The sequence below is a fragment of the Castanea sativa genome, chromosome 6 (assembly GCF_040712315.1).
Source record: "Castanea sativa cultivar Marrone di Chiusa Pesio chromosome 6, ASM4071231v1".
In the NCBI taxonomy this organism is placed as follows: Eukaryota; Viridiplantae; Streptophyta; class Magnoliopsida; order Fagales; family Fagaceae; genus Castanea; species Castanea sativa.
Genome location: NC_134018.1, coordinates 50,724,536 through 50,735,361, shown reverse-complemented (window position 1 = coordinate 50,735,361; position 10,826 = coordinate 50,724,536). Strand labels below are relative to the sequence as shown.

The window sequence follows — 10,826 nt, the reverse complement described above, 5'->3', positions numbered from 1 at the left end:
CCTAGGGAAGCAAATATGGCAGTCCTTATATAATCAGGGATGAGGCTAATGTTCCTCCTGTTATGTAGTTATCTATTTTCATTATAAAATCTTGTTGTTCATTTATAATTTTTATATATATATATATATACACATATTAAGAACTGAATTATCTTCTCAGCATTATGAAGTTGTAAATGATTAAGGAGATTACCAAAATATATGTAAACAATAGAGGGGGGAGGGGGGGGGGGTGGCTATGAATGAAGCAAAGAAAGTATTTCTTCTCTAGTCCTTTGACATTGATAGACATATAGTGGATTATAGTGCTCTATAGTTCTTAGTTATACATCTATTTCAAAATGAGATACTGAATTTTATTATGTTACCAATATTGAAACAAACAATAACTAGTATTATTTACAATTATTGAAATTAATGATAGACATCAAATCAAAAAAAAAAAAAAATGATAGACATAACAATATGTTCGCATTTTGGGAGTTTGGTCCAACTAAAATGTTGTCCAATTTGAAAACAATTTCAATTTAATTAGGGAAATTAGCTTCAAGAGGCATAAAACAATTTACATGTTACATAAATTTTATGCCTAAAATGTCTTTTAAATAATTTCACAAGCATAAACCAAACATTAAAAAAAAAATTGTTTTAACTAAAAAAAATAAATGGTTTACCTATTTTCTCATATTAGTTTAAAAACATTACAAAAATAGTAAATGAGCTACATAATTTTATTACTACCATATTTCTCACCTATGATGTAATTATTGAAGAGACCATCGTTATATAATTTTGGTCACATAATTTTAATAAATCACATAACTTTTTTAAATAATATACTCGAATAGTATCTTATAAATCGTCACATGATGAGTTGGAAATAAGAGCTACAAACATTATCCTCATATAAAATTTCATAAAATTTGATGGCAAACCCACATTTTTTTTTCATATATTTATTCTTTTTGGATAAGTATATACTATGTAGTATGTAGTGTGTACTACATAGTTCATAGTTGTTCATAGTCATAGTCATACTAATTAATTTCTCAAAAAAAAAAAAAAATAGTCGTACTAATTTATTATTATATTGACCGATTGCGTATTCGCAGACATCGGGTCACTATAAAACCCGAGTCCAAAGATCGACGAAAATTGATCAAATCTCGGGAAGCGGCGAAGGTCGCCACTACTTGCTCTTCTCTGCTAGAGGTCTCGATCTCTACGGGGCTCTTTCGGTCTTATAAAAAAAAAAACCACCGCGAACTGGAAGAGCTCCTCTTCCTTCTCCGCCGAAACACAAAGATTTATTTTTATTATTAGGGTTTTTTTTTTTTTAATTTTTCTTTTTTATAATCCGTGGTAAGAGTTCAAAAATCACAAAGCCAGCCCAGCCATGTCCGGCATGCACCGCTCCTCTAGTGCTGCACTGAAAAGCGGCCTCCCTCCTCAGGAACTCCTCGACGATCTCTGCAGGTCCGTACCAATCTCTTCTCTCTCCTCTCTCTCTCTCTTTTTCCTGATTCCTTAACTTGCTGTTTGGTTTCCGGGAAAATTTTGCAAGAAAACTCTAGAATCTTCCGTTTAATAGACTATTTTCCAAATTTTCCTCTCTACCTTTCTCATTTCGGTTTAATTTTTTTTTTAAAACATGTTGATTTGTTGAGATGAAAGTTTTAGGGCTTAGTTAATTTTTGTTACTTGATTGTGCCAAGATGAGCTATAATTTGTAGAATTAGTTTTGGAAACTGTGGATGATTAAGAGTTTTAGTTAAGCATTGGTCTAATTTTGATTGCAAAGAAATTTGTAGTTATTTTGTGGTTTGGATAGTTAGAAAATCATCAACTCAACTTAGAGCCCATCCTAACTAAAGTGGGAAACCATAGGTGATTAGGTTGTACAATTTAGTTAAGTAATTTTATTGGTCAATGTAGGTTTTGGTTTTAAGATTCTGTGGTAGTAGATCACGTGAACTATCATTTGTTACTCCCTAAATGGAAAGATGAAAGGTCCAAGTCTTTCGGTCGATATGGCAATGTTACAAGAATGGATGTTTAAGTCGGGTTAAATTGACGGGAGTGTGCTTGTTTAAAGATATATCACTTTGTAATTTGTGCTTAGAGTTCTTTGGATAATTTTCTATATCACTAATTATAATATGTGCTCAAGTTCAATGTGATTATAGTACAAACCTTTGGTGCTAAATTGATGATGGCGAGTTCATCATGTTACTGCATTGATGAATTGAGAAATTTTCAGCCACCACAATTCTGAAACCCTTCAGTGAGAACTGAGAATTGAGCTATCTATGATTGTTTTGACATAATTTTATGGTATATTTTTATGTAAATGTTGGAGGAGTTTGCAGATATGTTGGGGTACACAAGTATTCCTGTAATTGTTGCAGAAAAAAAATGGGTTTTAGTTTCATTTTAGGCTTATATTTTATAATTCCTAAATTTGAAATATATGGGATTGGGAACCATTCCCCTCCCCTCATCATGTTTTGTTTGTAATATTTTTACGCTTGATTTCTTCTATTTCTAAAGTCTTCTTCTACTAATTTTCTGCAGTCGGTTTGTTTTAAATGTGCCAAAAGAAGACCTCCAGTCATTTGAGAGAATTTTGTTTCTTGTGGAGTATGCACATTGGTTCTATGAAGACAATTCAGTGGAAAAAAATCCATCGCTGAAGTCATTCACTCTGAAGGAGTTCACATCTTTATGTATCCTGTGCATCTCCCCATTCCCTCCCTCTCCCCCCCCCCCACCGCAAACAAAAAAATCATTTCCATGATATACTGTTATCTGCAAACTTACTGTTTGTTTGAATGCAACTCTATAACTTTGCATCTTCTGGTGGAATGAATTTTTACTGTACTAGAAAAGCTATATCAAGCTAAAGACAAATGCAACCTGTTTAGACTCTAAACATATTACATTCATGTCGCTCAATTATTACTGAATGCAATATTATGGTGTTTTTGTCATTCACTGTAGCTGGATACTTTTGTGGCCCACCTTGTTAGCTGTGGAATTGCAATCCACCATCAGCGCATGCAGAAAAAGGCATGCCTTTGTGTCAGTGTGTACATGCATGCATGCATGGACAGACACATAAACAAGCACTCATTCACACGTTCTCAGTGTACCTTGTAATATGACACTGCCATTTATTATGTGGCATCCACAACGTGAAGGAAGCATTCTTATTCTTAATAGTCTGATATCTTAAGCCAAGTATTACATTTCTATTATATGATCACAAAATTTCAGTGGTAGTCTATTCTAAATATAAACTGGAAAAGCCCATATTGGTTGTTCCTCCTGCTCTAAAAGATCAGGAAGTTGTATGATGGTTTGTGACTTATCAATTTTTTTTTTTTAATTTGTATGATGGTTTGTGTGGTCTTTGCTAATTTGAAGATAAAGAAAATAGCTAATCCTATGTGTGTGTATATGTATATATGTATGTATAAATTCTCTATCTTTGTGAATGTATAATATTCTTTCCTTAATATATTGTAGTATTCAACAGATGTGACGTCCTAAAACCTTATGTTGCCCATTTGGATGACATATTTAAGGACTTCACTTCCTACAAGGTCCGAGTTCCTGTTACTGGGGCAATCATTTTGGATGAGACCTATGAACGGGTATGTCTCTTTGGGATGAAGCTAACTCATACTCGTCTTGGGCCTTTTTTATTTAGTAAAGTTGTTATATATATGCCAAAAGCCTTGTAGCTTAGCTACCTCCTCTTGGTGTATCCAACCAAGACGTCTAGGTTTCAAATCCTCCCTCTATCAAGTTATCAACAAAATAGTTGCTATATGTGTGTGTGTGTGTGTGTGTGTGTGTGTTTAGCTAATAATCTTTTTTTTTTTTAAATTTATTTTTTATAAATTAATTTAACTTACAGATGGTGATTATATAATGTTGTGGTGGTATGAAAATGTGTGATTATGTATTGATACATGTCTACCATCTACCTTCACTAGTTGCTGTCTCCATTGACCAGAGATGCATCAGCATATGAATACATCATAAATTCCATGCAGGAGTACTTTAAAAAAAAAAAAAATTGAATCTCCAAGCGGAAGATTTCTTCCATTGGATAATCTTATTGGAGTTATCTGGTTTAATGATTTAGTTAGAATTGTATGTTAGATTTAACTTTACTCTTGTTCATGCCATTGACAGTGTGTGCTAGTGAAGGGTTGGAAAGGGTCAAGCTGGAGTTTTCCACGAGGCAAAAAGAACAAAGATGAGGAAGACCACGCATGTGCCATCAGAGAAGTAAGCTTCTTTCTTGCGGCATATTTTGTACACCTGATTTTTTTTTTTTGGTTTTTAAATTGAGTTTAGACACTCATTTCTACTGACTTGAATCATTGCTAACAAAGTTGTACACGTGACAGCATTGTTGTAATGAAGTTTTAAATATTGGAGTTATCTTTGTATTTCCAGTTTCTTATTTGATGTGGGCTAGAAAATGCGCAACTTAATTAGAAAATTTGATAGATATGGATGCATGTATATATACAATTTAGCCTTCTGCATGTAAGTGGTGTATATGTTCAGAGCTGTCTACATTTGACATGACTTTGTTTGTGGAGGGAGGGGGGGGGGGTGATAACAACCTCCACTTTTGAGAGACATCACACATGAAAGAAGAAAAAATATAAATATTTTCCTTTTTTTCTTTTAAAATATACTCTGGAGTCCCATGTGATTCTTTTACCTGCAATGTATAGTATGAAGCAAAGTTTAAGAGTTCTTTATTACTCTTTCCTTTACTTAATCCGTCTATGGGATAACACAACCTTTTGCCATTAATATTTAGATTGTGACATACTTATTGTAAAGATGTGTGCTAGGGAGCTTGGTATGGTTTGGTTGGGGTTCAGGGGGTTCTTTTGGGCTGAACTGAACCTTAATGAGGTAATAATCAGATCCTAGGATTTCTTATTAAAAAAAATAAAATCAGATTGCATTCACGAACAGCCTCTATTATACATAATAAAAGGAGAAGTGTATACTTATCCAAAAAAAAAAAAAAGGAAAAATGAATAAAAAGAAATTTACTGGTGAAACAATGGTGAGGGCAGTGAGGGAATTTGAATAGAGGGGTTTCACATTTAAGGGCGAGTAAGAGAGTGAAAGAAAGAGATAATAGGTACATAAAGTAAAACAAGTCCTTAACAAACAGCCCTTAAGACACAATAAAAGTATATATAAAAAAGGTGAATAAAACGAAATCTAGTGGTGAGGGGATGACGGGAGAGAGAGAGAGAGAGAGCTAGAAAGAAATAAAATGAGGGCTGTGGGGGATGGGGGATTTAGATTAGGATAATAAAATTTTATAAAATGTTGAAAGTACTATACTAAGGAAATACACCCCTCCCGGAAATTTTTTTAAAAAAATATAAAAGCTTTGGTTGGTTTTGGGGTGGAAATTTCCAAAATCAAGATCAAAGTAAAAACCAAAACTGAAAAAAATGAAAACCTAAAACTTAACTGACTGAAACCAAGAAATTCGGTTTGTCAGTTCAGTACACACAATTTTTGGTTTTTTTGGTTTTTTTTTTGTTTTTGGTTTTTTGTTTTTCTTTTCACAGCCCTAATGTGTGCTCACTGATGATAACCAATTTGGATTTTAAAGTGCTTTGTTTCAATTTTTTTTTTAATGAAACAATTGATTCACTACATTTTTTGTCCTACTAGCTTAGAAAACCAGTTTCTGATTGAATTTTCTCAAAGAATGCCAATTATAGTTGGTAACCTAAATCTCTCTCTCTTTTTTCTCTTCCCCACGATGCAGGCGTGCAATGCGGTCTTGCAGATATGAATGTTGACCCATTTGTTCTCTGTGTTGAATGCAGGTCCTGGAGGAAACAGGTTTTGATGTTTCTAAGTTTCTTAACAAAGATGAATACATTGAGTCGATATTTGGACAGCAGCGAGTGCGGCTCTACATAATTGCTGGTGTGAAAGATGACACTTCCTTTGCTCCACTTACCAAAAAAGAGATCAGTGTATGTGATCATCTCCATAGATGTATTTATTCTTAATTTTTTGCTTAGCAAGACTGAGAGGGGAATAACCAAAAAGTTTCTTTTGCATAGAATTACACATTTCTTATTAATATGGAAGATTATATTCATGGTTTGGCCAAACTCTCCTGTTTTCGAGGGGGGATCTCAAAAACTTCAGGTGGTGTGTGACGGTGACCAGAACCCTTAATTCTTGCTTTGGGGAGTCATTGGGAACTTGTACTTAAATTTTTGTTTTGGCTGTTGGGGGCATTGACCTGTCTTTTGCTTTTTCTTGTTTTGGGGTTACCACTTCCTGATTGTCATTATCATTGACATGGGGGTCTCCCTACATGATGTAGGGAAGAATACAGGGGTCTATTTGTTATCATTTTTTTTCTTGTAATTTTTGAAATTTTAGAGTTAGGTTTGTTATTTTCTTGATTTGAGTGGCTTTTAATTTGTTACTAGTCAAATAAGGGTCCTTTTATGGGAGAGTTAGGGTTCTTAATCATTGTTAGACAGAATGTTATACCTAGTAGCTTGTGGATAATTGTAATGTTGAATGGCATTCTTTTTTATTTTCTGCTTGCAGGAAATTGCATGGCAACGGCTTGATGAACTTCAGCCAGCAAATGACGATGTGATATCTCGTGGGATTACTGGCCTCAAGCTTTACATGGTGGCCCCCTTCTTGGCGTGAGTACTTATGTTCTATTATTTTGATTATTTCCTTTGGTGTTTTAACATCTTTGTCCAGTGCTTAAAAGATTCAATTTCTTCATGCAGATCTTTGAAATCATGGATTTCAACACATCAGCCCCCAATAGCTCCAAAATCTGACATGCCTCTCAAAGGTTTTTCCTCCCCTGTTCTCTTGAAAATGTGATAGCTTATAAATATCAGGTTATTATATGAATCTAACAAACGGATACTAGAGAAGGGAAAGAGGTGGGAAAAACAAAAAACAAAAAACAAAAAGCAAAACAAAACATTGATGTTAATAGGACTAATAAAGCTGAGCATCTTGGTCCTATGGGCCCTTTTAGAACTAAAAAGAGCTAATCTTTACAATGAAGAATATTTGATCGCCCTTTGTGGAAGATCTCAAGTTGGGAGGTGGAATTGAGTGATGATTTTAGGTTACTCTTTAGGATAAATTGATAATATTAATTTGTTGCAACTTCCAACTGAAGATGATTATTCCTATGGTCAGTTATTAGAGCTTTCCACTAGATTTGTTGAGAAATAATGGGGAAAATTGGAAAATATGGGAGTGAAAAAGGCTGTCCAGATTCCAGGCTGCTTTCTAGTTCCAAGTTCTCATGAACCCTGTTGTTGGTGAGGCTAAGACAAAGGGTTTTAACACCACAATGTTGCTTGTCTAACTTGGAACTTCAGAGCATCTAGGCTCCCAAGCCAAATGCTGAGTTTGTTGTACACACCATCCTGCATTCCTGAAATGATGGGTTTCTTTGGTTTTTTTTCTTTGTGAATCCCTGGTGATGTGATGGTTTTTTGTCTGCTTTTGCTGATGATGAGCATGTTATGAATTTTGTTCAGGAATGTGTGTCTGGAAAGCAAAGAACAGTTCAACTGGGAATAGCAGCAGTAGCCCAATGATAATTGAGAACCAGTCAACTAAACCTGAGCCTGATAACCCAGCACCTGGCAAGAGCTTCAGAAACTTTAGATTCGATACCTCATCCATCTTTCAAGCAATGGAAACTGCCTTTTCTGCTTGAAGTCCTTACTAGTTTTTGTAAAGTGGTTCGAGTTTTAGATAGCTGGGTTAGTTTCCACCGTGTCACCTGTATCATTACACATTCACCACACCCTTCCTTCTTGCAGGCTTCGTAGCTGTACCAGCTGTATATGTTTGTGGCAGATTTTCAGGTTTGGGTTATATGTATATTTCTGTACAGACGCCCTTTTCTGGCAAAATGATATGAGCTTCACTTTGTTCATCTTTGTTATCAGTAGAATTAAAGTCAACTTAGCAGTGCTTGTAATTTTCTTTGTTTTCAAGCTTCAGTGGGTGTATCTTGGATAGCAAAATTGTTATTATAGAAAAAATATATCCTGATCCTGACTGCAGTAATGCCCTGCCATTTTCAGAGAGTGATGCATATTTATGTATGGAGGGAGGATTTATACATCAAATGCAAAAATGGTATGGAACCAGACAATGTTAGGGAACATTAATAAGGGAACCCTGTTACTTTTACTTCTAGCTATGTCTTCACACTCTCACCCTTGTCTAATAAAAATTCATTACACTTTGTAATGCCATGTCCTGAAAATGCTAACAACTCATAGATGCTCCGAAAGAGAAACATGTTAATTGTTAATGCAACCGAGGAAATTACTACTTTAACAGTCAATGTGTATCCACAATCCAAATACTGGAATGCAGAAAGTGAACACACACACACACACACACACATATATATATGACAGTATTGTTTAGAAACGAACGCTTTAGTAATAATTTTCAAGAACACAATTACATTTTAGACGAATGTATTTTCACTCTACTTCCCTTTGATTTTTTTTACTCCATCGGAAATAGAAATACCAATAAATCAATTGAGAGATACAAGCTTTTGTTAGCTTCCCTTTGATTCTATTCTGTAGGACTCCACAATTACAAGACAATATGTTTTCGCAACTAATGGAAATAACAAGAACCACACAAATATTAGAAGCTTAGTTAGATATAACTTTTTTATTTTGGAGAATGTAGTTAGATATAACTTATTTTCTTTGGTTTATTCCATCTTATGAAGAAATTATATTAAAATATGGTTGTCAAAAAAAAAAAAAAAAAAACTTAGAATATATAAAAATAAATATTAAAAACCTAAACCCAAAGAAGAAAAAAGAAAAAAGAAAAAAGAAAAAGACACCTGATGACTTTCTTAAATCTAAAGATTAGTAACCAAACACACCACTCCAAACTATACCTGTAAAAAAAAAAGAAAAAAAGAAAAAGAAAAAACCCAAACCCCAAAACCCTAGCATTATAAAACCTGAGCAACACCCTAACTTTCATTTCCTCCTCCACCACTTGCACATTGTGAAAACCTGCCACCATGCCTCCAAAGCTCGACCCCTCCCAAGTGGTGGACGTCTACGTCCGAGTCACCGGCGGCGAGGTCGGAGCCGCCAGCTCACTCGCCCCAAAGATCGGTCCCTTGGGTCTCTCCCCCAAAAAGATCGGAGAAGACATCGCAAAGGAGACCGCCAAGGATTGGAAGGGCCTCCGCGTCACCGTAAAGCTCACCGTCCAGAACCGCCAAGCCAAGGTCTCGGTTGTCCCCTCCGCCGCCGCCTTAGTGATCAAAGCTCTCAAGGAACCCGAGCGCGATCGCAAGAAGACCAAGAACATCAAGCACAACGGCAACATCTCGCTCGACGACGTCGTCGAGATCGCCAAGGTGATGCGCCCTAGGTCAATGGCTAAGGACCTCAGTGGAACCGTGAAGGAGATTCTTGGAACCTGTGTCTCCGTCGGATGCACCGTCGATGGCAAAGACCCTAAGGATTTGCAGCAGGAGATTTCCGATGGTGACGTGGAGGTTCCTCTCGACTGAGAGAGAGAGAGATCGCGAGGTTTGCTCGCTTTTTCTTCTTATTTTATTGTCTCAGTTTGATTGCTTTTGTTAGAATTTTGAGAATGGTGGGTTATTAGACTGTATTCGCTACTGTTGTTGTTGTGTATTTATTTTCTATCTCTAAATTTCTCAGTTTTTTTTTAGGCTCTATTTTTGAATCCTGATAATGCTGGTTTAGAACAACGTCTAAATTTAATTCTATATGGACTACTTATTAGTTTTACAGTTCCTTTTTTGGCATAGCATTATGTTGATATGGATTTTGTGGCGGTATGAATGAGATTGAATAATGGTTTTTAGCATAATCTTATAGCATTTGATTTGGTTGTGTTGTGTTTGTTGTTGATGTGGATGTTGTGGTGGGAACGGAATCCTCGTATATATGAGGATATGGAAATTATAGGGATACAATTGATAGTGGTGTTTGCTAGATTGTTGTTGGATTGGTCTCAGGCATGAGGATTTGCTGATAGTAACTCCCATTCGTCAGTTTTTTGAATCATTATGGTTCTGTATGTAACCAAAGTAGTCTTGTTTAATAAATTAATAACTAAACCAAAAAAAAGAGTGAGATGGAATAATGTATTGCTCCTAGATGTTTTTTTTAAGCCTTTAGATTCTAGTGTGTGCTTTTGTTTAAGTAGGACTACAATGGGGTACATGGAACATTGGAATGTAATGGTGGATGAAGTGAAGAAGTGCGTCAAGAATATTATGTGATTGCAGAATACCTATTAAGTTAAATGAAAAATTTTATAAGACTAATATACGAGTGCGACCAGCTATGCTCGTACCGAATGTTGGGTGTTAAGAAGCAACATATCTATAAAATGATTGTAGTAGAAATGAGAATGTTAAGATGGATAAGTGGGAATATTTCTAAAGATTAGGAGTGTCAATTCGGGTTAGTGTCGGGTTCGTGTCGTGTCGACGTAGGATTCGACTAAATAGCTCAACTCTAACCCGACCTATTTAATAATTGTGTCATGATTCTTCAACCCTAACTTGACATGTTAATAAGGCGGGTTGACTTGACCCAACCCATTTGAAACACTTAATAAACGAGTCGTGTTGGGTTGACACGGATGTAATACAACCTATTTCAACCTATATAATATTAAATATAACATTCATCTAGAAATTATTATTTTTACATCCCAAAAGCAATATATAT

The 10,826-nt window shown here is 35.2% G+C and overlaps 2 protein-coding genes across 2 annotated transcripts; both read left to right on the top strand.

Moving 5' to 3' along the window:
- The first annotated feature begins 1,117 nt into the window (after window positions 1-1,117).
- Window positions 1,118-8,124, top strand: LOC142640475 (mRNA-decapping enzyme subunit 2). The gene is made up of 8 exons (XM_075814595.1): window positions 1,118-1,476; window positions 2,575-2,726; window positions 3,529-3,656; window positions 4,204-4,299; window positions 5,886-6,038; window positions 6,631-6,734; window positions 6,825-6,892; window positions 7,599-8,124. Exons 1-8 carry the CDS (start codon window positions 1,397-1,399, stop codon window positions 7,778-7,780), a joined length of 963 nt encoding a protein of 320 aa, XP_075670710.1. The 5' UTR covers window positions 1,118-1,396; the 3' UTR covers window positions 7,781-8,124.
- An 869-nt stretch (window positions 8,125-8,993) lies between these two features.
- LOC142640476 (large ribosomal subunit protein uL11-like) lies at window positions 8,994-9,877 on the top strand. Its single transcript, XM_075814596.1, has one exon. The coding sequence runs from the start codon at window positions 9,131-9,133 to the stop codon at window positions 9,629-9,631; it is 501 nt and encodes a 166-aa protein (XP_075670711.1). The 5' UTR covers window positions 8,994-9,130; the 3' UTR covers window positions 9,632-9,877.
- Window positions 9,878-10,826: the final 949 nt, after the last annotated feature.

Excerpts from the sequence above, each read along its gene's own strand:
- LOC142640475 (XM_075814595.1), top strand. The coding sequence starts at position 1,397 with ATGTCCGGCATGCACCGCTCCTCTAGTGCTGCACTGAAAAGCGGCCTC. Across the intron at positions 2,727-3,528 it reads GAAGGAGTTCACATCTTTAT|TATTCAACAGATGTGACGTC; the intron begins GTATCCTGTGCA and ends AATATATTGTAG. Across the intron at positions 6,735-6,824 it reads ATGGTGGCCCCCTTCTTGGC|ATCTTTGAAATCATGGATTT; the intron begins GTGAGTACTTAT and ends TTCTTCATGCAG.
- LOC142640476 (XM_075814596.1), top strand. The coding sequence starts at position 9,131 with ATGCCTCCAAAGCTCGACCCCTCCCAAGTGGTGGACGTCTACGTCCGA.